This window comes from Sturnus vulgaris, chromosome 3 (assembly GCF_052056855.1).
Source record: "Sturnus vulgaris isolate bStuVul1 chromosome 3, bStuVul1.hap1, whole genome shotgun sequence".
NCBI classification, from domain to species: Eukaryota; Metazoa; Chordata; class Aves; order Passeriformes; family Sturnidae; genus Sturnus; species Sturnus vulgaris.
The window spans coordinates 89165622-89192441 of record NC_142245.1 but is presented as its reverse complement, the minus strand read 5'-3'; the positions used below and the strand labels follow the sequence as shown (position 1 = coordinate 89192441).

Sequence of the window (26820 nt, the reverse complement as noted above, 5' to 3'; positions counted from 1 at the left end):
TTTCAGCTGCTTTGTTGACAAAACAGGCATTTTTGCAAAGGGAGGAAAAACAGTTTTGTACAGGTGGAATTGGGAGGAGGCATGCACAGAAGGTGTGGAAATGATGCCTAGGTGAGAAGACATGAGGAGCCAGCTTGTGGGACAAGGAGAGAGTAGGGTGACACAGGTCGTGGACAGACAGTGGTGGCACAAAATGTGGGAGTTAGGAAAGCAGTATAGGCCAGCAGGCAGTGTGTTGTCATCTTTTACCTGTGGCAGGGAAGCATCTTTCTGGCTCTGCAGCACCTCTATGCATTTATGTTCTCTTCAGTAGTAGCTTTGATAATTCTCAGACTAAACAACTTCTCTGTTTTTAAAAAATACTGACTAGTGAACTAATGTGCTGCTCATCTGACTGTCCTTCCTGTACCGTAGAGCTACTCCACTGGAAGATGAGAAACATGGTTGTCTGCCTGTCTTTTTTTGTTGACCTTCCAGTATGCTTAACTGAAAAAGAAAATTCTTGCTAATACTACATTTCTATGATAAAGAAAGATTTTTGATTTACACTGTCTTGCATGATATATCATGTCATAAACCAGGTGGGGGTTTTTTTTGTCCTTTTTTTAGGTCAGAAACACCTGGTACTGTGGAATGTGAAAGTCTGTTTCTGGCACGCCTGAATTTCATCTGGAAGGGCTTTATCAATATGCCTTCAGTAGCAAAATTCGTTATTAAGGCTTATCCAGTTTCTGGCTCCTTTGAGTATTTAACAGAGGTATTTATATTTATTGAAAAGAATGAACAATTCATTTATTAGCTTTACCAACTTATTTACCTTGTAGGCCAATAGTAGTTTAATAATGGAAGATAGTGATGCATGATCATTGTACTGAATAAAGTATTTGTGGTAGGATGTAGGTTAAGGTCTGTAAGTCAAGCATTATTCATTATATGAACCTCTGATTCATCTCCCATCTATAACAAAAACCTGAGTAATGGAGTTTCTTGGGGGTTTTTTGCCTATCTGGTTGCAGTTCTGGTTCTAACTTAGCATTGTGATTGAATTGTCCCTGAAAAAAAAGTTTATGTAATGTTCTCTTCTGTGTCTGAGAGATGGGAAAAGCATGCAGCTGCTTTTAATAGTTGTCTTCATGTCACAAAATAAAGATCAGAGAGCTTATAAGGCTCAATTTTTCCTCTTGACAGCTACACAGGATGCATCTGGTTTCTAATGAAGAGAACTTAGATCTTCCTATTAATAAGATTGTCTTTACTTTGCTGTAGATCTTCAGGGATGTGCAGGCCATGCAGTAATTCTTAATGCTAAAAGATTGTTATATGAGTATGACGCGCTTTTCAAAACTCTTCTGCTTTCTTTAAAAAGAATTGTTTTTCTGGAAGTCTGTTTATTTTGCTTGGGAACAGTGAGCTCAGTAGTATCCAAGAAGAATTTACATCTGTATTTACATGCACATGTAGGTTATGTTTTCCCCTCATGGAGATTTTGAAAGTTTATTATAAACATAGGTGTGGAGCTCTCATTGTGGTATGATCTGATGGATAGCTTGGGTGTTCCCAGAGCACAGTACATTTATGTTTGCAGTTAATGTTACCAGAAAGGATGGTTTTGGCAAGGTATAGATGAACAGTATTGAATGATAACTAATTTGGTACATATTGTTAACTTTCCACTGAAAATCTGAAATGTCCAAAATTTATTTTTTTTCTTCTGTTGTAACTTTTACTGATATTTTTAAATTACAATTTAGGAAGTAAAGGAACTAAGTATGTTTTGAATTTATGAAACAGATGCTGGATGAAGGACATACCACAAGATTTATTTGGATTCACATTTCTGTTGTCTTTTCTCATAGGATTTACCTGATAGTATTCAAGTAGGTGGCAGGATATCTCCCCACACTGTCTGGGATTATGTAGAAAAAATCAAAGCTTCCGGGACCAAGGTAAGACTTTTACCTAGTAAAGATTTGCTGTTTAATATGCATCTTAGTAATCCTAAAGATACTTGGTTTTTTTTTTTTTTTTTTTTCTCTCGGAAACATTTCCAAGATATTTGGAATTAGGAATATCTCATGGTTATGTTGAATGGGATGGGTGGAAACTGCTGGCATTTATTTTCTTCCTACCTAACCTTAAACTCTGTCGGTTGTATGAGAATACCTGTTTTCCTTTGACACAGTAACTTGTCAGGAATGTTTGGATACCACTTTACCTCTCAAGTGTTACCCTTTCATTTTCAGTAGTTCCATTGTGCAAAACCGTATCAGTGGCTCTTTGCTGGACTTTATCCCACTGTGTGCCAGTTGTCCTTGTGCTGGGGAGCCCAAAACTTGAACGTCTTTTCCAGGTGGTGTCTCACAAGTGCTGGATGGAAAGAAATAGCCATTTCCCTTGGTGTGCTGACTGCTTTGATTCTGACACCCAGATTGCAGTTGGCCTTCTTGGCATGGACACATCACTGGTTCATACTGGGCTCATCCACCAGGATCTCCACATCATTTTATGCCAAGCTGTTATCCAACCAGTCAGTCCCCCAGCCAGTCCTGGTGCATGGGGTTACTCCAGCTTAAAGTGCATGATTTTGCATTTTGCCTTTGCTGACGTTGACAGAGGTCAGCCTGTTATTTCAGCCTGCTGAGGTCCCTCTGAATGGCCACCAGTGCTTCAGCATATCCACCACTGCCCCAGCTTAGGTGCCATGTCAGTTTTGCAGAGGATCTTCTGTCCAATCTTCCAGGCTGTTCTTTAAGCTATTAAATCAGCTCCAGCATCAACTCCTGAGCTGGGCTTTGGGCCTAATTCTAGGATCTGAATACTGGTCTTCCACTATTATTAATCGATATCTTGGACACAACAGACTACAAAATGCAGCTTTCTAATAATGTTAAGAGTAAGGAGCAGAATAATTCCTTGGAAGAACTGGCAAGTTTCCCTAAAATTTGTTATTTAGCTGGCTGTTAAAATATTAAATGGCTCTTTTGTCACTCACTTCAATTATGTTTTTCACACTAAATGCTTTCTGTTTGTTTTATCTAGTTCTGAATTATTTTTGGCCATGTTTCTACTCCTTCTGTCTCTTCTGTTCTCTGAGATTTTGGCCTAGCTTTTTCTCCTCAGAACTGTTCTTTTAAATAAGAGCAGTCACTAAAAGAAATAACATTTCACAAAAAAGTATTCTTGACCATCTTTTTCTCTCTCTTGTAAACAGGAGATCTGTGTGGTTCGCTTTACCCCAGTAACTGAAGAGGATCAGATCTCCTATGCGTTGTTGTTTGCCTATTTCAGCAGTAGAAAACGTTATGGTGTAGCGGCCAATAATATGAAGCAAGTGAAAGATTTGTACCTCATCCCTTTAGGTTCCTCAGATAAAGTCCCTCATCACCTTGTGCCTTTTGATGGGCCTGGTAAGTACAGCTTGGACTTTGGAGTTTTATTATTGTAATGCTACTTAAAGAAGTTGGCAACAGAAATATGAGAGGAAATAAAATTTTAAAATGCTATTTTATTCGAATATGTAATGAGTTTTCCGTAATATTATTATATTTGTTTCCTTGAAAAGACATTAATTTCCCCTTGCTAGATTATTCTGATACTTCAAAGATGAAAAGATTAGTATTTACAACCTTGTTTTATGTCTGCCACCTTCTTTTTTTAACACTGGTGGCTTTACAGGTTTCAATGTCAGTAAACTGAGTTACACAAGTGGACTATGGTAGAAGACATGAGTTCCAAATTGATGCTCTCAATTTAAAATAGTATTTTTCATTATTTGAAATGTACTAATCTTCTTCCTCAAGTATTCCAAAGTTATTTTTGGAACAAAATATTAATTGAACGTTTCAAACATAGATAGGCAAGGAAGAAAAGGTTCTGAAATGGGTCTCAGTTGTTCTGTGTACACCTGAGTTGCTTTGCATCAATTTATCTTCGTTATAAAAATTTGTGGATAATCTTTCTTTTTGAGGTAGGCAGGGCCAAAATGAAGACAGGATAAGCTACAACTCTTTCTTTTTGCAGTTACACAGAACAAAATAGATAGCAAAGAGATGAGTAATAGTATGCCTTGAAACACAGTGCCTTTCATGGAATGAGGGAAACATTTCTGAAATTTGCTCTTAAATCTTTGAAGAAGTATGTCAAACACAAATTATGAGGAAACTTTTGGTTTGCATGTGTTCTGTTTACTTTTTTTTCCCCTAATATACTTTGCTACCACTTGTTACCATGTTGTAGCTGTGTTAGACTAACATGATGTTTAACTTCTGTGCTGTTTCTGATGAGATTAGATGTCCTATATAACTGTCTCATATTCTCTATTTAGAAGTTATAGTGTGCTTGAAACAATTTTAATTTGCACTGCTTGAAGTCATAATTTTAATACTGGAAATACGTATTTCTATTATTTTAAGTATTGTTAATGTTTAACATGACAAGGAGAATAATTTCAAATATCATAAGATTAATACTTTTGCTAGTACATTGTAAGTATATGGGGATTATTTTTGTTAAAATTATTGCCTTAACCAAAATATAAACAGATGATAAATTGCTGTTGCAATTTTGTACAGGGATTGAAATACATCGACCAAATTTATTGTTGGGATTGATAATTCGCCAGAAAATGAAGAGGCAGATTACTGCTGTTTCAAGTGTTACCAGTAGTTTTGCAGATGAAGCTGCTGAAAGTACCTTGAGTAGCTTGCCACCAGAGAAGAAGAGCAAGCCAAGCAAACCTGAAGTCTCACATCATGATTTGGCACTAGAAGAAGAAGAGGAAAATAATTTTTTTAATTCCTTCACAACTGTGCTACACAAGCAGAGAAATAAACCACAGCAGTCTAATACAGATGATGCTCCAGCAGTTATTGAACCATTGGTGGAAAGTAGCAAACATGAACCACCAAAGCCTCTCAGGTTTCTTCCTGGAGTTCTGGTTGGATGGGAAAATCAACCTTCTACTCTGGAGCTGGCAAATAAACCGTTGCCAGTGGATGATATTCTTCAAAGCCTGCTGGGTACAACAGGGCAGGTGTATGAGCACAGCAAGTCAGAAGCAGGTCCTAGTGAAGACATACCATTATTAAATGAACAGACAACCTCGAAAGAAGAAACCATGGATGTTGCTGATGTAACTGCTGAAGTTAGTGAAGCAAAGACTGGTTTGGATGATCCTCAAGAATCCACTAATGCTGCTATAACTGTGGATGCAGCAGCTGTAGGGACTTCAAGTTCTGCAAGAAGTTCTGGTTCTTTGATAGGGCTGAGTCTTAAAGGAAAACCTCCAGATGTCTCCACAGAAGCATTTTTAGCAAATTTGTCTGCTCAGTCACAGAATAAGGAAACTGAAGAAAGTAAAGAAAATGACCCAAAGCGACAGTTACCGGACAAGGATAGTGTTGGACAGGAAGTTAGAAGAAGCACAAGTTCCAGCTTTTCTTCCTCATCAAATTCAGGAAAAAAAGCTAATGAGAACAATGTTAATGTAGGCTCCTCTGAAGTTACTACTTCTAATACCTCTAAATCACCACCATTTATTAATCTTAAAAGAGACCCACGACAGGCAGCTGGACGAAGCCAGCAGACTAATATTTCAGAAAACAAGGATGGAGATGTTAGCAGAAATGAAGACCGACAAAATGCTTCTGGAAATGATCAAGGAGAAACAGAGAATAAACAACCTTCTGGAGAAGCGGGCTTGAACCTGTATCAAAGTGAGGCCCAAACCAATGAGACACAGTTCAGTTCAGCTGCAGCTAAGGCAGATAACACAGCTGCATCACAAGCAGAAGATACCAAACACTCACAGGAAGATGCATTGATGCAAAACATTGAAACAGTGAACTCATTTAGAAGAGGACCAGCTGTTACTTCATCTCATTTTGAAACTGAAAACTCTTCTCGTTCTGAGTTTGTTTCCAAAGTCCCAAGCCCTATTGCAAGTGGCAGCTTCTCATCTGTTGGGCCTCCACAGCAGAATTTTCAGCATTCTAAAGCTAATCCACCTGGATTTCAGTTTCAGGCTCCTGCACCTCATAACTTCCCTCCACAAAACAATCCTATGTTTGGATTTCCACCTCATTTACCACCTCCGCTTCTTCCTCCTCCTGGCTTTGGTTTTCCTCAAAATCCAATGATGCCGTGGCCACCAGTAGCTCATTTATCAGGTCAGCCACCACAGTATGCTGGACCCATTGCACAAGGGCTACCAGTGGCTCACAAACAATCAAGATTTTTGGGACCAGAAAATTTTTTTCAGAATAAAGACACTAGGAGACCAGAAAGACGGCACAGCGATCCTTGGGGCAGAGAAGACCAGCATTTGGAGAGAGGATTCAATAGGGGAAAAAATGATAGACAAAGACTTTACAGTGAAACCCATCACCAAAAAAAAGATAGACATGAAAAAGAGTGGAGCAACGAAAAATACTGGGAGCAAGATTCCGAAAGAAACAGGCGCAGAGACAGAAACCAGGAAAAAGAGAGAGAGCGGAAGAGTCGAGAGGAAGGACAGAGAGACAAAGAAAGAGTGCGATCTCCACACAGTGATAGAGCTGCTGATGGAAAAAGCCCCAGAGAGACTAGAAATCCAGAAAAAAAGACAGAGAAGCCTAAAAGTGATGAACAGGCTCATGAAAAAGATAAGGAGAGGGAGAAAAGCAAAGACAAGCATAGAGAACGAGAAAGTGAAAAGAACAGAGAGAGGCATAGGGACCACAGTGACAGAACTAAAAGCAAAAGGTAAAAAGATGCAGGCAGTCTTTTAAAATCCTATTTAAATAAACTGTTAGAGTAATGTCGTAAAACTTTGTATGACAAAAAAAAGAGAGAGCCTGCTAGGATTGTGCCATCGTTTTTTATTCTGTGTTGGTGTTTTGCAGAAACAAGTCTGTGTTTTGGTACCACTCAGTGTACCAATACTCATCCTTTTTTTCATTATACCAACTGTCGCTAGAAGTAGGAGTTTAATATTTTTAAAAGTTTTACATTGCTGTATATTCAAAATTTTAAAGATTTCTTTTATTAATATGCAATAAAGGCTTAGGAATTTTCTTAGCTGAGGAAGTTGGCTTTAGTCAAGTCTGCAATATAGTTGCTGCCTTTGGTAATTTGTGCTCTCTTCTGTTTTAAGATGCTCTGATAATTTTAAAGGTGGTTTTCATACAATAACCTTGTTTTTAAATTGCACTGTTTTTAAAGACTGCAGCAAAGCCTCAGAATCCATGTTACAACAAAATGTAATATGCTTGGTGGTGTGAAGAATTTGGGATTTTTTAAAAATTATTCAGTAGTACAATAAAAAACTCAAGTATATTTCATTATATTATATTTCAAGTTTTTCCTAAGCATCTGAAGCAGTTTGTGACCAGAAATTGGAAGGCTGAGCTGCTCGAATGTTACTGCTTTAAACTGCACTTGTTTTAATAAGAAAGCATTTCTAACCTAAATTCTTGAAAATTATTTGTAGTAGTAAATTCATTTCTCCCACCATTTTCCATGCTTCAGAAACTTGAATACCTAAGCTTGTACATTACTTTGTGTTTTGCTATCCTTTTTACTGTAAAATGTAAATATTTTAAGGGATATTTTGATTCTAAAATGATAAAACTTTCTCACATACTGTGTGTGTTTGATTTCATAGTTGTGAAACCATAGGCTAAATGAATATGGAAGGCTGAGTCACAGAATGCCACATTTGTTGTGCACTTCATAGCTCGGTTTGTTTTGAGCTTTGGAGAACAAAGTGGGGAGAAGGGTGGAAGTGTTTGTATCCTTGGGACTTCTGGTAACTTGGTATTTTGTGGACTGCCATTAACCAATGCCAAACAACATGCAAATGTGAAAACAAAATCACCTCCTCTTATACTTATTAAAATACACTGGGCATCTTGTTGAGTCTGTCAGAAACAACAAAAATATTCCACCATATAAAGAAAAATTGAGGTTTATTTTTCTGGTTTTCAGTGTTTTGTTTTTCCACTTTGAGTACATAACTTTACTATGCTGCTGACAGAGCATTTTGCACTTTGCTATAGAAAAGCCTCTTTTTTCCAAAAAAGTCTTCCCAGTTTAACATCCTAATTGTTAGTTTTAATTTTTAATATATTTTAAGGTAAATTTTTACTTGTATACCTTGCAAGTAGCTTCGTGGTCAAATTGGCTAAAATTAAAAATATTGCACTGAGTAAGGGAGGTGGTAGACTTTCATTAAGTGATGTTTCTCATCGCTGAGAAGACTAATTAAAAAAAATCCTCAGTAACTAAAAGCGATAGTGAAACATCTTTAAAATAAAATTTAGTCTTTTCCAAATAAATTCCATGGTCTGTATAGCAGTAGTGCTGTTGAATATATCTGGTAGTATTATACATGTGTTTTGTTGTTTAAATATTTACACCAAGTTCTGTAGGCACAGAAATGCACCAAAGCATTGTTCTCATTTTTGGACTAAGTTTTAACTTGAGAGCTCTGCATATGATAATTTTATTTTGATCCATTCAAAAGTAGTCTACTCCAAGGTCATTGGTAATCTGCCTCTCATATGTGCATCCATCTCTGCTTTGAAAATAAACTGGAAGCAGTAAAAAATGCAACTACCTGTATGAAAGGGATGGGAATGCTTTCTGCCAGAACTACTAGAAATAATTTGTTTAAAAGAATATGTAAACATTTTTCAAGTTTGCTGAGTGCTTTGCCCTCTGCCTTGTGTATGTAAAACCTGAAGAGAGCCAGAGTAAAACACCTCGAGGGAGAGTTTTGTTAAGTGTTTAACAAATGGCAAAAGTCTCCAGAATTTGTTCCTAGGATGTTAGTGTAATAGGAATAAATCCTGCTACTACAGGAATAAAAGATTTTACTTCTCCTTCAGTCACTCTCCTTCCAACATTTGTGTTAGCTGGAAGTACTCTCATTACTTGTTCCTTGTTTTACACTGAATCATTGTTCAGATCACGAAAGGCAGTGTGGACTGCTGAGGAACTGGCAGTACACCAGAAGCCCCAGAGAGAACAGGATAAACCTTAAATATGCTCCCTTCTCCAGCATCACATGGCCTGAAAAAGGCCTTAGAGAAACTGGAAGAGAAGAATCTGGGGGCAGCTCAAATGCCAGGTGGGCTCCATGAGCTGCCTTTTGGGAAGAGTTGCAGAAGTTCTGTTGCATTGGGCTGATCACTTGGGGCTCAGAGCAGCTGAAGAAGATAAAATGAACCTCACAAAGATGCTCACAGATACTTAAAATATCTTGGGGTAACTCCTATGCACTTTAGTTATCTTAAAATCACCTGTAACTGACTTGACAGTGCTTTCATTGCTACGTGCTGAGTATGGAAGCAAATGTGTCACCTAGTTTCAGATGCTTTTGGCCTTTGCTCCATAACACATCCCATCCTCACTTCCCTCTCCACCCCAAAGTAGTTACTTCTTTCTGACAGCTACATGCTGAAGACTTGCATTCAGAGAATTTCCATACGAGGAGGTGATGGTTTGCTATGTGCTTTTGAACAATAATAAAGTGAAAAGGGAAAAGATAGGAATTGATCACTATTATTTTTATTTAATAATTTTACTTCTATAGTAAGTCAGCAGTCAAGTGAGAAATGTAGATGCCATCGTACATTATTGATATAAGCACATTAAAACAGAATTTGATTTTTTTATTGCTTCCTAAAGCAGAATATAACACAGGAATATAATTCTTTCCTTATGTGAAGTATTTGATTTTTTGTATTTATGTATGAACAGCTCTATTTACTTTTGAGATTATCAATTAATGAAAAATATATTTGCAGAAATTTGGTTTACTATGACCAAAACCTCTGTTCTCATAAAATTTTGAAATGCCATTTAGGGACATATAAGCCAGAAAGATATAGGTAAGAAGAGTTCTTTGACTTTTTAAGGTCTTAAAAGTTACTTTTAGGTGGACTGACACATTCCAGTTAGAAATCATAAAGCCAGAAATTTTCATGTAGTCAAATAGGGGAGACCTCTGCTGGAGAAAACCAGAAGGCCTGTTATCTCTTTCTAAAATGAAATGTTTTTTGCTCTTAAAATCATTCTTTAAGTGTAATATTTTAGGAGACTTAAGAGAGACTTGAATTCTACCCTCTTACATATATACATACAGGATGGAGACAGACTCAGGGGAAGGAGAACAACCTCATTACCTAGAGTCTTTGTGGGCTTAACAAGTAATTATAACTTATATTTTTAAAAATTCTCATTATAATAAATGTGCTTTTTGCCTCAAGAACACCTTTTCTTCCCCCACCATTTTCAGTTTTTAGATTTGATACTAATATTATAAAAGAAACATTCTAATAAAATTCAAGAGTTGGAGAAACAGGTAACAGTTGTCTGTTCTCATAAAGGAACAAACAACACTTGAATGGTAGTTGGCTTTATAAGCTAATCGCTACTTTGTTTACAAAACTATTTTCAGTACAAAAAAACCCTGCAGACTTTCCTATTATTTTAAAATAAGCACTAAAGAGTATATATAAATAATTCTAGGAGGAAAACAATTGATCATATTTTATATGCATATGCTATTAATACTCCACTTAGATTTCTCCTTTATTGCTTTTTAAGTGCTTTCCTATGTTGGTTACTGAGTAATACACTGCCATCTAACACAATAAACAGGACGAAAAGGAATTTTATCCTTTTTAAATGAGTCTTGGGCAGTTTTTTCAATTAATTTCCAGAATTTCCATCATGAATGTTATATCCTTCTGCTTTCATTAGCTGAATCTTTTTAGAATCTTGGAAGAGCACAACATCTTTAATTTTACCAATTAATTCCTTCTGGAAAAGCCCTGTAGTGACTATATTGACTTTCCTGCCAATTTCAAATCCACCAAAGTAACAAATGCCACCGTAGTTTAAAGCAGTGTATCTCCTTTGTGGGTCAATATCTTCAAAAAGGATTAGTTCCTCATCAAGATAAACCTTAATACAAGTTTGGTTTTGAACTACAGTAATGAAATGCCATCTTCCATCAGAACAGGTGAAGTATTTGCTGTGCATTAGAGGAACAGAGATTCTTTCTCCAAGATTAATCACAACTTTCAAGGTTCCATTGGCAAGACCAATGGCAAGGAAGTCATTATCTTCATCTTCACTTTTTCCCATCCATGCTATTAAGCCTTCAGTTTGATTGGTAGTAAAATTTAAAGAAAGGCGGCTGTACTGGAGGTCTCTTCTTCCATAAAAGGGATCTGTGTATTTAATGTAGGAGTTACCAACAAACTTTGCTATATAAAATTTGATTTTGTTATCACAGTACTTGCCTGTCCAGCCTAGTGCACATGCACAGGTATATGAAAGTGAAGAAGGTTGAGGAATACACAGTGCATGAGACCCACACATGTTTTGTGAACAGTGAATAGATTGTTCACACATGGTCCCTGTCCACTCTTTTGGGCAAGAACAAGAAAAGCCTGAGTTTTCAACTTGACATGTTCCATTGTTTTTGCACACAGTGTAACCACAATCTGTTCCGTCACAGTCACCAATGTTGGCTCCACCTTTGGGGTCAGTCACGGTAAGATTCAGCTCCCTATTGTTTATAACAATTTCTCGAATACAACCAGTGAAACCTGTGGGTTCATTTTCTATTGCCATTGGATTAACAAAGTTTAAGGAGGATACCCCTCCAACAAAAAAATCTGTGTGTGTGTCTAATGCATTCATTCCAGGAGTAGCTTTTCGAGTAACGTTGATACCATCCAGTTCCAAGTAGCCTTCATTACCAACTCTTCCTGCACTGAGTGAGTGCCATGTATTTCCATTTGCATGCACCTTCTGAGGGGTCTGTAGGATGACTGTTCTGTCTCCAAGGTTGTAGCGTAACTGTGTAAATCCATTAACTAATGATACACATAGAAAGTCACCTGTAAAAAACAGTATAAAAATAGTTTTAATTTTTAGAGTGGGTGTACTGAAGAACAACATATTAATGATTCTGATGCTTTCACACCTGCATCTTCCTGTACCATCATTAGATCTAAATCACACAAAGGGAAATGTTCCCTTATGAGCTACTCTTTGCCTTTTTTTTTTTTTTTTCATAAACCCGGCTCATGTTTGCCTCAAAGTAAAAAGCCCGACCTTCTGAAAAGCTCTGCTTTTGTGCAGAGACTAGATAACTGAGGTAGGAGGAAACAGGATCACTTTGGCATCCAGGAAATGTGAATCAGTGTTCCCGTGGAAAAGAATAAAGTTTTGGCCAAGTTACAAAGGCAGAAATACTCTAAACTTCAGTATGTTGAATAAAGGCTTGATGGATTTGTCAGTTTAATGAAGAATTTTGTCTGTGCCAGACATACTCTGCCTTCCCTGAAGGCTCCTTTTCACATTAGGGATGTTTTGGGTTTAATAATCTGACAGCTGTAGGAACAGATATGCTTTCTATTGTATTGTTCTTCTAGAGATTTTCATGACAGGAAGTATTAGAAGGGAGTTCTGTCTTCTTGTGCTATTAGTGTTTCTGGCCTTACGGGCAGTGTGACAGGAGAGAGTGCCACTTCAAAAACTGCACTTTCAAGCATGAAGAAGGAAAGCTGGGAAAGGTTAGGAAACGGGAGCTGGAGAAGTTTGTAAGAGCAGCAAAAGAGCCTAATAGGGGAAGGTGACAGGGAAGCAGAAGAGGACAGCAGAAAAGTCTTCAAATTAAAGCTATGTTCTCAAATTTTTTGAGGTTTTCCTGTGTGGTTTAACTTTTATATCTTACTTTTGGAAATAATAGGCATCAGGTTGTTATCAATTAAACTGGTAAATATGTTTCTTAAATTTGAATGCAAGTTTTCATAATTGCTACCAGTCCAGTTTCCTTAAAGATTCAACATTCCTAAAGGTGGGCCTATCAGTAGAATGATGAAGTTTGCTTTCATGTGTGTTGAATTTTTGAGTATTTCTAATCCTTGAATTACATTGTCTGTAGTGAAATTGAATGGCTTAATTTACTGGAGGCTTGTGAAAGTTGCTAAAATTATACTTCTCTATTCAAGAGATGTTCAGGTTGCCATTTAGGCAGGATGGAGATGTTTCAGTTGTATTAGTGGCTGTAGAGTGCGTACTTCATGCGTCACCTTCCCTGCTCCAGATACCCATGGAAAGAACAAGAAAAAGCTCTTCTTTTTTTCAACTCTGGTGATGGCAGAGCACTTCTTTTAGTTCCAGTTGTGTTGATCTGGTTTACTTTGCTGTATTTAGTGTTCTTTTTGAGGACCTTGCTTTTTTGTTTGTTTTTGTTGTTGTTTTTTGGGTTTTTTGTTTTGTTTTGTTTTGTTTTCAGAAAATTAGTGTCATTTCCTTCACTTGTGGTTTCTCCTGCTTAGTGATGTGCTTTAAGTGTGCTTGATTTTTCAGTGCATAATTTGAATATGCTCATCTTGCTTTGTTTCAGCAATGTACATAACCTGCTTGTCTATGTCTTTTATCAGGCCCTCAATCCTAGGGTGAGAAAGGAGCATGAGGAAAAGTTTCTGAACTACCTCTTGGGCAGTGTTCGATCCCCTCTCCTGTTGCATTTGGGTAAAACCTTACAAAAGAAAGGCCTTGTAAATCATGGTTCTGGCCTTGCTACTTTGACTGGGTACAGCTAACACCTAGCCTAATAAGTTCCCATGAGAAAGGAATTTGTAACAGGGAGAATCAGCCTGCATATCAATCTATTCCTATGGGAATCAATTTGCACCTGTGAGGAAAAAGATTCTACCTGTGTGAATCTTCTTCCCAGGAGACAAGAATGTAAACATCTCTAGAGAGGAAAGTTTTTGACAGACACGTACATTAGCAAATACTCACCAATGAACTGAACTGCCAAAAGTTACTAACCAATTAGAATTAAACACAATGCCCTTAGAAAACCACATAATTATGAGCTGTAAAGACTGAAGATTCGGCTATTGTGGATGAAGAAACGTGTCTCGTCCATCGCTGCAGTGACACTCTCCTACCTGGACACACAGACTTGTGTAAAGACACAAGTACTCCTATTTTGTTCTCTAGGAAGGAGGAAAACATCTGACCAGGGTTGCTGTTGCATCAGACCTGTAATCAAGACCTGGAGAAACTGGCAGTTCTCCAAGACTCCCTGGCCTGCAGGGGAGGGTTTTAGTGGCTTTGCATATTAGATAATGATCTGTTTTGAAATCTTACTTAGTCTTACCACAAGAACAAATCTGTTTTACTGAATTTGCTGTCTACAGTGTAAAGAGGTTGCTGCTGAGTACTCTGTTCTGACACAAATTTGAAGCCTCACTTCAAATTGGAGTAACTTCTGCTACTTTTGAACAAAAAAATTACACTTCCAGTTTCACCTCTTCCTGAGGCTCTCAAGGTACTTTCTTACTCCTCTGGTTAGATCCTCTTTTCACAGATGATTTGCCGTTTTAGTTGTTGGCAAGAACAGTGTTGAGATAAATTTTAGGGTCTGAAAGTTGATCCTAGGGTGCACTCAGTATTTCTCCATGAAGTTTATCATATAGGTACTACTGGCTGAAAACATCTTAGGACTGTCATGTAAAGTCCTATGTGTTCACTGTCCAAGAAACTTCCTCTTAAAGTGAAGACAAATGATGGGCTTGTCTTTGATCCTTTTCAGTTTAGCAACCAGTAATATTTTCAACAAGATCTCCATCTACCCTGTCTCTGAGGGCCAGATTGCACAGCTGGAGCCTGTGCAGACCAATGTCATCATAGGAATGATGACAGTTTAAACAAATGGCATCCTTGTCACTGGTTTTCTCTTCTCAGCAGTCTCTGTATAAGAGACCATGAAGCAGGATGGTTTTTCACTATTTCAGTTTGATCGTTACTCAGACCTTTCTTATTTAACCTGTGGCCAGAGACCATTCTGAGGAAGTTTACTTTTGCTAAGCATGAAGGAGATGACATGCTTAGTTTTTCCAGCACTACACTGTATAGCTAGTTCCTACTTTCTTGAAAATAATGATCTACACACAGACACACAACTTTGCTTCTGGCTTTTTAGATTAGCATCTCATCTAATATGGGCTATTCGTCTCCATCAGTGGTGTCACAAAAAAAGCAGAGAGACTCCTGAGACAGACACTCACAGTTGTTCTTTTGTTGTGCATGTGAGTCTTTTCCCAATCTGCTGTGTGCAAGGAGCTGTAAGGCAATCTGTGTCAGCAAAGTTGAATCTTCTGTAGAAGTAGGCTGTTGCAGCTTAGCTGGGCCTTGAAACTGCAACATGTCAAGACCCTGGGCGTTGAACAAAATTGTTAATAACGTTCAGTTCTGTTCTTATGCACCTCCCTGTCCCTGTCATATTACCTGTGAAACAGTGATTTTTTTATAGCCCAAATGCTAAAATACTGTTTTCTTCTCGAAGGGAATTCTGTAGCAGGTATTGCCTTAAGGAAAGACCTGTTCTGGAAAAAAAAATCACTTCTACTACAAATACTAGTTCACGGTTTTCACAATGTGACTGAAGGTCAAAGTTGCTCTGCCTCAGAGTGGATTGTCTCTATTCTATTAGAAGCCAGAACTCCAAAGTAGGGTGAATTTTTATTCATAACTTTATTTTCATGTTTTTTATGTGTACAAGTCTCACACACTTCTATATTGGATGTCAGAATTCCCAGAAGGCTAGTCAGCCTTGTGTCTTGAGCAGTCAGTTCCTAAAACTGGGAGATAATGAAAAGTCTGCTGAAAGTACATCCAACTGCTACAGTGAGACCTGGATTATCTGTAATAGTATCTTATATGACCTTATTATGAATTCTGAGTGCATCACAAAATTTTTCAGCTTGCTACTGATATGAATATGTATGTAAATCTCTTCAACAAATTGGTTACAATCTCACAGTCAAATTTTAAGTTCTTCCAAATGGTGAAAATGCCCTTTCATGTTCAGTCTTTATCTGGACATGCAGATGTGTCTATATACCCCAATTCTAAGAGGGGATCATGCTCAAGCAGGATCAGCTCTCCATGTTTCTGCGTTACCATAGGAAACTCGTACATCATCATTTATGAAAACTTGGTACAGTCAGAAATGCATTCTAGGAAAATTGCACTCTCTTTGGAAATGTCCTATTCAGGCCAGAAGCATCACCAGAGTAAAAAATGTGATAATATTCAATTTACACATCTGTGTTGAGCAAAGATCTCTGCAGTTACTGCCTACACTACCAAATATGCCCAATACAGATTGGAGGGCTGAACACAGTGTTAGAATGTCTCAGGCTGACACACTATGAGCTGGGACAGCATCCTGAATGGTATTTTTAACATTTCTGTTTCAAGGTCTCTTCCCCACAGTGACTTAAGTCTACCTTTGTGCTCTGGTGTGTGTGCATAAGGCAATGCCTTTCTTACCTGTTAAAGAGTACCTGAGGTTTTTCCTACACTCTACTGCAAATTAAGAAGGGTTTCCCACTAGTTTGCATGGCCAAAGGAACTTCCAGAACATACTTTTAAATGACTTTTATAGTAGTGGGTGCAATCTTATAGTCAGTAGTGTTCACTCTTTTGCTGCTATTACCATCGTCCCAGTGATACACAGATGCAAGTGTCTCTGAAGGCTTCCTGTGTGGTCAAAACTCATCGACTAGTTCCTGGAACCACTGAAGATCTAGATTCCTTTAAGCCATGTGTTGCTTGTCATTTGTCTCATCCTGTGTTACTGAGCAGAAGGCTCTATAGTAAGCTGAGGACACAGACTTTGATGAGCTCAGTGCTTCAGCAGCTTCTTGCAGCTTAAGTATCCCAGGAGCCCTACACTGTGGTTTCCTGGTTACTGAACATCTCCATTCTTGGTTCCTTTAGTTTTCAGAGCCCTGAGACACCCTGAGCACCTCTGGATGTATGTTTGCAGTCTGTGCCTTCTGTTGGTTTTACCTCACCCCTCTGTCCTCTAGCTCAAGCCCAGAGTGCCAGTTTCTATCACTGTGGTATTTAGTAGCATTTCCTCCACTCTTCTTTCCACCATTTTTTTCAGAAGTTGTTATTGATCGTTGGCACCATCTTGGTGGCAGAGCAAACATTTCAGTCTTTTATCCTCATAAGAAGTAACACTAATGGGAATCATTCCTGGTTAATGAAACCTTTTTCTCTAGGTTCTGTTATGTGCTCATCTGCACTCCAAACTGACCTTGTTAAGCCACCATAATGAAGTGCCTATGTGTCAGGCAGTATTACTGCCTTGTGTTGGCATGATGCATCCTGTAACCATCACAGCTCCAAGACATATCTGCTCACTTCCTGCCTAGCTGAGCTGAGTTCAAAGCATTGCTTTCATTCTTTCTTTTCATCCTGTTCTTCACAGTTTTCCTCTTATCCTGCTCTCCTGTATGATTTTCTGTGGACCTCTACCAGATCCTCTTACACTATCACTCCTTAAATATTTTTCCATGAGCAGAACTTTTCTTGTCTAGAAGGGGTTGAAATATCTCTATCAGCCTCCAGTTGAATGAACCTAACTGACCAGCAGCTGTCCTTTGTATGCTTCTTGAGCATTTCCAGTAGCCAGAATAAGGCCCAAGGCCTAGGAGAGAAAACAGGGAAGAAAAGGAGGGGCTATAAAGGGGTAAAATGAGGGAATGAAGAACAGAGAAGAGATGAGCCTTATTCCCACCCTCTGCAACTTCTGTTGTTAATTGCTAGCTGGTAATTTGTCAACATGCTTGAAACTGCCTTCCTCTAAGTTTGTTAACCTTGTCTTTGCCCTTGTCTGAGTGTGTGCATGCAGTTAGGTACCAGCTGGCTGACAAGGTCGAGGAGCTTGTTGCAGTTGTTGTAACTTGATCTTTTACCTAGGGGTGACCATAGCCAGTGTCCCTAATGCACACTTAAAGGAGCTACCCATTGATATGCTTTCATGGATTATTATAATTTATTCTACTCCATGTGTGGAGTTCCATATCACAGCTCTTGCAAGACTGAAAACTGGTGTCAAGTCAAGCCTGTGTATTTCTCAAACCATGTAAAAAATCAGTGTGTCAGTAGGTAGAGTCCAGCTTCAGTTTGGAGCACCATCCCATAGCAGGAAGGGCATAGCTGGGATCCAGAGCAACCTTGCAGACAGTGATGCCCATGCATTTACAAGGGCTGAGCACTTATCTATTTGTAGATTGGACTATTCAGCCTCACCTTTCCAAAATACCTTTCTTTATGAAGAAACTTACTGTGCTTCCTTTAGTCACCACTGTCACCCTGTCACATTTTGGCAGCTGGAAGAAGCCATCTCCCTTAAGCAGCCTCAGTTTGCCAAACGTTTTTGTTTTGCTTGCCAGTGTCAAATGGGTAACAATAACACTTCATATGCAACAGATTTCAAGACAGTGGAGACATCTATTTTGTCACACAGCTGGCTGGCAGTTCTGCTCCCTATACTGCTGATTTAGTCCATATAAATTATTCCAAAACTAGTAACAAAGCAGAAATTATGTCCCTGTCAACTAAGGAAATATGGGTGCAAAGAGAAAAGACTTGACCACTCAAGTTCTTGTTTTAAAAGTGAGTGGATGATCAGTTTCTCTCTGATTAGAAAACTAATACCCCTGCCTTTTAGTTATTTAGAAGTTCTGAATATTTCCAAAAGATTTTAGTCCAGTTCCATGTTTTCATCATAAGTAATGTTTTAAAAAATCATGCAGATATTATGCACTTTTACTGGCACTCTCTTATTTTCATGTTATAGATTTATAAACTAAAATGCCTTAAATAGCAGGAGTTGCAGTTTTTAGGTTTTTCAGACCAGGTGGATAACATAATCTGGCTAAAGAGAGACAGAGAACTGCTGTTGCAAATGTCGAGTGTTAAATTTAGCATGAGTCATCCCATTCTGTTTATTGACCTGACTTCATTCTTAGTCACCTAGCATGACTGTTCGTTCTCATCCCTGGGGAGCAAACCTTTCCATCACCCTGGCCTGAACTCTGGAATAATCCAAGCAGTCTATGTCATATTCTACTTTTGCTAACAAATGTAAAGCTTCAGTAATGCTATGACTCAACAAAAAAGCAAGGCTCCTTTTAAACTGCCTGTTACCCAGGGTGCCAAGGCCTCCAAGTATACAGAGTGGTTGCTGTGTAAATGGATTGAATTATATGCATTGTTCAAGCACTTGGTGGGCGTCCAGCAAGCCCTGTCTGAATTAAAGGCTGTTTAATCATTAGGAGTCTCATGCTTTCATTGGTAAAAAGAGGACACACTGCCCCTGATAAAATGTGAAGTGAGCTGGCCTTCTACAAACAGTGTGCTGGACTCCACATGAGTTCCATCGTGTTTGCAGACACCTTGCCCAGAAGCAGTGCATAGAGCAAGTAGTCAAAGAGGGGAAGAAAGTCCCTTTGTCATTCTATCTTCAAGTTTCTGAAGTCAACTCACTTGTTGGGTTGGGTTTTATCCCCAGTTTATTGCTAATGTTGCTAGCCACATAAATTTTGTCAAACTTTGGAAATTATTTTCTTAGGGCCAGCAGAATCAGTAGTACCATACTTAAAGTCATGCTGCACATTCAGAAATAGTTGAAAAAGCAACAAAATGGATGACTGGCAATTATAGGAAATTAGGCTAACAGATTCATAGGATGTTTTCCATTTTATGCCAGTTTGTGAGGTATTTAAATGTACTGGAGTAGTGATATTTTTAGACTGATAGAAGCTGGATAAACTTCAAAGTAAGGAGACTTGCCTTTTCTAGAAAGCTCTGTTATGTTCTTCGCAAAGAACAAAGCTGGAAGAAAATGTTTCAACAGAAGTCTCATGGCTTTTTCTTCACCTACTAAAGATGTGATTTTATTTTTAATGATGGGAGGATTATTAGGTGGGACATGTCAGTGAAGAAAAAGTCCCAGTGCAGTATTTATGTGGGTGTCAAACCAAGCTAATATATAACTGTGCTACTCAGTATTATTGCTAAATTATCTGCATAGTCAGCTCATTTCTTTTAAAAAAACAGCATTGCCTAGTGAAGAAAAATTTCTGATTATTTCCTATTAAAAAGGAATTTTAGAAACAAAATCCTGTGATTTCAGCAATTAATTTATTAAATCTTACGTAACTGTCTAGAAGAAGCAGCTTTATTTGAAGTGCTTTCTAAACTAATCCTACACAGAAAGCTCTATCTCATCTGGTGGCTGCTAAGAATATGCCCAAGTTTTTCATCATTCTAATTCTGGCCTGGATTTGACAGGATTATATGAAGGCAAAAATAAAAAGCCAGGTGATTAGCTTTTCCTGAATCTTTCAAAACTTAGAACAAGGCAAGTAGAAATAAGAAATTTGCAAGTGAATCCCTCTATATAAGAAAAATTTTATTTTAAAATGGAATTGATGTTATTCTAGAAAGTGATTGGAAGAAAATATTCTTTCCTGTGTAAACTAAACACTCAGGAATGGCAAGAGAATGAGGGCATGCTCAGACTACACCACTCCTGGCCCAAGTTAAACATACTTAGCACTCTCTTTGATGCTTCCAAATAGGTATTTAATTTCATTATATGCTAGCTGCTTCCATGACCTACTATTCTTTTTGAGAGAGATCCTTTTTTTCTTTATTTTTCATGGCCCATGTAATGCTTTAGTTTATGCAGGAGAGAACAATTCACCAAGAATCTCAGAACTTGGCCTGTAAGTGATAGAAGTATAAAAGATTCATTGTAGAAGACAGAGCTCTTTGCTAATACACGTATTTTTATTACAGATGCATCATATATTTTTTTTTTAAGCTTCTTCTTGGTATGTGGTTGCAGTTAGAATAAGGCAAACAGGAGGTGTCAGCAGTGTATGATGCATTATCAGCCTGTTGAAATATCTGTGTACAGAGTAAGGTGCTGGTACATTGGGCATATGTGTGTTTATATGAATTTGTGGCTGAGTATGTTTATTGAAATATCTTAGAGCTTTAGACTTTGAACAAAGGAATGTAAAAATACATGATCATTAATTAATTTTTATGTTATATAAAGCATCATTTTTGCATAACCTACTGCTCAATACAAGTGGAAAATTTGCTCTAAGATGGTGTTATGGACTATACATAAAGCTTCTTCTTAAAAATCTGCAATCACTATTTAAATGCAATTGAGAATGTTAATAAAGTAATTACAAAAAATATACACCTTAAAGACTAAATTTTAGAATATACTTACACTATCAAAGTATGTTTTCTTGACATGAAGTTTCAGGAATGTTAACTTAGTAAAGTTTAAAATACTTCTATAAATATTTTATTTAGATTTATTTGTCACTCTGCTTATCTGGGAAATGCAGAAATTGCATGTTTTACATGCTGCACTAGCACACTTTTCAGCATTATATAATAAAAAGCTACACTTCTGAGAAGCCTCATTCACTCTCTTCACTTTGACTTGTTTGATCAGTTTTTCTATTGCTTTGGTTTTGGTAATTTAAAACACTGGGCCAGCTCCCCAAATTGAGGATCTTAATGTAGCTTCTAAAAAGCTGGCTATGGTCACTTTCAGGGAGAAGTGCTTTCCTGAACCATTAAATAAGTTCATTAAGTACTTTCTGGATTTGGACTGTCTAAAACTTTGGTTTTTCATGTTTTTTTTCTTATGAACTTGATTATTCACAGTTCAAATCAACTGTACAATACAGTTCTGCTGTCCTCAGAGTGAGAAGGACATGGAATTATTTGAGCTAGTCCAGAGGAAGGTCATAATGCTGATAAGAGGACTGGAGAAACTCTCCTACAAACACAGGCTGAGAAAGTTGGGGCTGTTCAGCCTGTAGAAGAGGAGCTGTGTGGGGACCTTACAGCACCTTCCAGTATCTGCAGGGGGCTACAAGGAAGCCAGAGAGGGTCTCTGTCAGGAACTACAGCACAATGAGTAATGGGTACAAATTGGAAGAGAAGAAATTTAGGTTAGATATTAGGAAGACGTATTTACTGTGAGGGTGGTTAGATGCTGGAACACGTTTCCCAGGGTGGCTGTGAATGCCCCATCCCTGGCAATGTTCAAGGCCAGGTTATATAAGGCCCTGAGCAGTCTGATCTAGTGGAAAGTGTCCTTGCCCACGGCAGAGGGGGTTGGGACTGGATGATGTTTAAGATCCCTTCCAATCCCCTAAAATTCTATGATTCCGTGATAAAACCCAGCCACCATGGGCAATGAGTTACAGAGACTGAATGCCTGAATCACCTCCGTGAACTCCCTTCTTTTTCACCAAAGTACATGGCTGCAGGAAGGTGGAATTCCCTCACCTGACTGAGTACCCAAACGCTGAGCAGTATAGAACAGGATACCATCTGGAGAGAGAGGCTGGAACTGCAGTTTAATATGGGTCTTATGCCGGATATAAAAGGGTGCAAATGACATCCATGATGATTCATTATTTCTGAAGGATGCATCACTAATGGAAATATCTGAAAAATACAAAAGGAAATGTCTTCTGAAAGATATTTTGAGAGGACTGCATTATTATGGAATCAGTTATTTTGTATAGTTACTAAAATGCTGTACATAATACTTCCAATTCTTTCCTTTTCACAGAATAAATATAACCTAGATACAAAATAAAACTTAGATAATAGCTGATCAATGCCATTGTCTTCTAGGTGCCTTATTTTCCTCAATAATCAAGGCTGCATTTCTAATACAGAATAAATGAGATCTTGTTAGCATTCATTTTCAAACAAATACAAGTGTAAATTTCACATTGTTTAAAAATTTAAATGCAAAATAATGTTGCAGGAGTCAAAATAAACATTTTCTCACCATAGGGATGAAAATCCTAGTGGAGGATTTGTAATGAGCTGCTTTGCGTGTCATAAGAATGTACCTTTTAAGTGGGAAGTGTTCATTAATTGTGGCTTAAATTTGTTTTTAGGATAATCACACTGAGATGTTTGATAATTCAAATCATCCTATCTTATAGTGAAAGAGAACACTTCACACAATTACAGTTAGGATACAATGTACACTTTTGAGCTATATACAACTAATAATTCTGTCTTACCTCTTCTCTCAGTGCTGATTGTTCATATATCACTGCAAAATTAGGCTGGTTCAACTGCCCTCAGCCAACTGATAAATTATTATACTTTTCTATAATGTCTATGTGACTTGAAACTATTTCCAGTTTTTTCCCACTGTAACAACATTGCATATTTGAGATATAATTATCATAGAATTAAAGAATCACAGAATGAGTTGGCTTGGAAGGGACCTTAAAGATCACCTAGGTACAACTGCCCTGCTATGGCCAGGGATATCTCCCACTAGATCAGCTTGCTCAGGACTGCATCCAACTGGTCTTGGGCACTTTCAGGGATGGGGCATCCACAACTTCTCTGGGCAACCTGTTCCAGTGCCTCACTAGTTTCAAAGATTTTTTTCCCTAATATCTAATCTGAACCTACTCTCAGCTTGAAGCCATTCCTCCCTGTCCTGTAACTACTTGCTCTTGTAAATAATCTCTCTAATCATGTTAGTTATTAGCTAACTCATGATCATGTAGTTGTTAGTTTACTGTATTTGTGGGCTCGCTGGAATAAATCAAGCTATTTACATGTGGGGTGTGTATTTAGACCTGTGTGTGATTAATAATTTTTACTATTTAGTTAAAGAGCAGCATTAAATGCCTGAATTGTAAGTGTTCCCTTCTCACTTCTATGTTTCCCAGCTGAAGCTGTGCTGTTCCCTTCTAAGAGACCAACATCTTTCCTCATTTTGGTGTTCTTAATTTCATTGTTTTGTAGTAACTTTCTCTCAGTCAAATATACCTTCTAGATGTCCTTGAAGTGCATTCCGAGATACCTTTTGCTATCTTTCCACCATCAAGTTTTCTGCACAGCATCTGCTGGTGAACCCACTCACCACGCAGCTGTACCTTGTCCTGCCTATCACAGATGGGCCTCAGTTATTAGGCTGAAATTCAGCCAGCATGCTGCAAGCTGTTGTGATTTGTCCATTTGTCACACCACCTCCCTCAGAATAGGGTTCAAGGTGTCCTTGGTGGACTGTCCAGCAGGCAGATGCATCACGACAGAGGATCCAGATCTCTCACCTCTTATCAGCATAACCTGACTTGAGGATACCTCTTGAATAGGCAGTAATTGCACAGCTGACCTTTTTATTAATTCCCCCTGGTAGATTACAGATAATATTTCTGAGGAAGGTACACGGATTTGGTTGCACAAAATCTCAGTAAGTCTAAAAGTAAGTTTTAATCACTAGAATATCAGTCATAATGGATTTATTAAATGCTTGAATGGTCAGAATCGGGCTTTTGATGAGCTGTTGTTCAATCTATGTATATATTCTCAAATCACTCCCATCCTAAGTATCATAATAGCTGTTATGCACCCTATCAAGGCTAGGCAGTGTCTGTAGTAATATATTACATAATGACAAAAGTATGAAGTTCCTGGCATCTATACTTAAAAGTTCACAGAAATAAAAGTATTTTGAATAGCAATTAGCCTGGATGATAAATAGTAATATAATTTGTTAAACAGATTTGGTGCTGTACTTTACATCAGTAAAACTTATAAACACTATCAGGTGCAAAAGACAGAGTAATATTTATTATTCCATATAATTTTTTTTGGTACAGAGACAAGACTCTCCATTAGTAGTTAAAGATAAAATCCCTCTACTGATATCCTCATATTTAAAAAGCAATCAGTAGTAATAATTCATTTTGCACATAGACATTTTTTCTTCATACATCATTTGGACGTCAGCCTCCTCTTAGCAGATTTTTGCACAGTGAGACTTATATGTGGAGGAACTGTGCCACAGTGGTCAATCTTACATGAAAATATGCTGCTGCTTAAAGGGTCGCCTTAGGCAAAGTGTATAATGAGGTATCTGAAAGTCTCTGTGGCAGATTCAGTTTCACTTTTTCAATGTAGTTAATTCTCTGTTGCCTATGGAGGAAGCCTGGACAATGAGTAGTGTGAGAGCAAAATCAGCGGGATTGAAATGCTACATTGCTTATCATTGGGAGGGATATGAAAGGAAGATTGCTAGGATAAAAAGCCTTGAAGCAGAGAAAGAGAGAAAGGATAAAAAGTGATTTTATAGTATCACTCAGAGAAAGAATTAAGCCCACAGTTTCATATTACAGATAGAGTATTAAAAAAATAAAACCCCACAGCTTCAGCAACAGGTGTCAGAATACTTTAGTAAGGACGTATTATTCTGATTTATAGATATCAAATACAATACTCTATTTAATATACTTCATTCTAGAACTTCTAAGATGCAAATATTTTATTTTCATTATCTTTAAAAAGTAGGCTTATTCCCAATAAATGTATCTTACAAGTGTCAGAGTAACATATTTTGCAACAATGCAGCAGGCCTAACTATAGGAAGTGCTAAAATGACTTACAATTTTCTTGTAAATGGCCTGTAGATCCTGCAAGTACTGATTATATGCATGGAAAAAATCTGACTTGACAGGAGCATGGAAGCCATATGTGCACCCATATCCCAAAACAGAATGCATTCTCTCTACCACAGTGCACAGAGGTGAGCAGTATGAAATTTCATTTTTGCAAAATTGCTTCTATAGACAGACAAACTTTAAGCTTTTCAATTTTCTTTTATGGCAGGTATATACAAAGCTAACACAGTGGAGGCTGAGGTACTCTAATTCTGTTTTCTTGGCAGCAGACTTTATTTTTCACCTAAGATAAGCAAATAAGAAGTTTAGCTAAACTTGCACAAGACACCACCTGTATTACATATGCTTACTCCTGAGAAACTCATTGCTAAAACAAGTGAGGTAAATGGATGCCTTTGCTGATCCTATAACCTAAATTGGTAGGACCTTTGCTGTGTAACTACTGCATTACTCACTAGAACACTTAGAGATGCAACTGTGGGATGCATTGTAACTACAGCAGGGATTTAAACAAATGATTCTCTTCTGTATGTGATTAATGGCTTCATTTTCTACGCTGAATACTAGTATCTGATGTTGCTACACAGAATTACAGCATGGTTGGAAGGGACCAGAGTGGATCACCTGGTCCAACCTTCCTGCTCAAAGCAGGGTCATCCCAGAGCCCCTTGCACAAGATTGTGCCAGGCAGTTCTTGAGTATCTCCTGTGACAGAGACTCTGCAGCCTCTCTGGGCAATCTTTTCCAGCATCCAACAAGAAGGGTAAAGGAAATGTGAGTCACTGCTCAAAGGAGTGAGGACCTAATAACAGAAGACATAGAAAAAGCCATGTCTGGCTCGTTTTTTCACTTGGTAAAGCTTGATCAAGCCTCCCCACACCTGATAGCTGAGCTAGGGCAAGTGAAACATCAGTTCCAGAGTGATGAGGTTAAGGTCCAGCCTGCAAATTAGTCTGTGAGTTGGGGTCCAGATCAAGTGGATCTTGATGCTGCTACAGTGTAGTTCAGCACAGGATCATGGGGTACTTAAAGCTGTTCCTGAAGTAATGCAGGAGGCAACTCCTTATTGGGCTCCTTAGCAGTGCCATCTTTGAGACCAGACACCAGTCCCATCCCCATGGCTGAGAAATGCTCTCAAAGCTTTAAACTCATAACAGAAACTTATATCTTGAACTCACATTTAGACACTTAAATCTAGGTGCTTTGCCTTTAAAACCAGTTCCCACCATTAACTAACTAACTAACTCACCTTCACAGAGTAAGGTGGCAAGCACATTTCCAACATATCATTCATGCTCATAGAGGACATCTAAGTAATTTCAGAGTCATCCTGCTAAACACTAGTTAGCTGTCTGGATCTTGTTCTTACTCAGTTGGGTGATTGGAGGGAATGGTAAGTAAATGATTTAATTTTTATTGGGACATCACATCCCATGATGACATAGCTGACTTGGTGTGGAGAGTA

The 26820-nt window shown here is 38.0% G+C and overlaps 2 protein-coding genes across 5 annotated transcripts in view; one reads left to right on the top strand and one right to left on the bottom strand.

Annotated features, from left to right (window-relative positions):
* PHF3 (PHD finger protein 3) overlaps nucleotides 1-7949 on the top strand; it is a 49369-nt gene extending 41420 nt beyond the window's left edge. For all 4 annotated transcript variants that reach the window (XM_014888861.2, XM_088162234.1, XM_088162235.1 and 1 more), the window contains 4 exons: nucleotides 610-757; nucleotides 1857-1946; nucleotides 3212-3407; nucleotides 4572-7949. In XM_014888861.2, coding sequence (XP_014744347.1) covers nucleotides 610-757; nucleotides 1857-1946; nucleotides 3212-3407; nucleotides 4572-6745 — 2608 coding nt within the window. In that variant the 3' untranslated portion in view covers nucleotides 6746-7949. The remainder of the gene's footprint in view (nucleotides 1-609; nucleotides 758-1856; nucleotides 1947-3211; nucleotides 3408-4571) is intronic.
* A 1584-nt stretch (nucleotides 7950-9533) lies between these two features.
* Nucleotides 9534-26820, bottom strand: part of EYS (EGF-like photoreceptor maintenance factor) — a 789024-nt gene continuing 771737 nt past the window's right edge. The window contains exons 48-49 of the mRNA XM_088162233.1: nucleotides 22204-22365; nucleotides 9534-11894 (exon numbers count right to left, since the gene is read on the bottom strand). Coding sequence (XP_088018359.1) covers nucleotides 10696-11894; nucleotides 22204-22365 — 1361 coding nt within the window. The 3' untranslated portion in view covers nucleotides 9534-10695. The remainder of the gene's footprint in view (nucleotides 11895-22203; nucleotides 22366-26820) is intronic.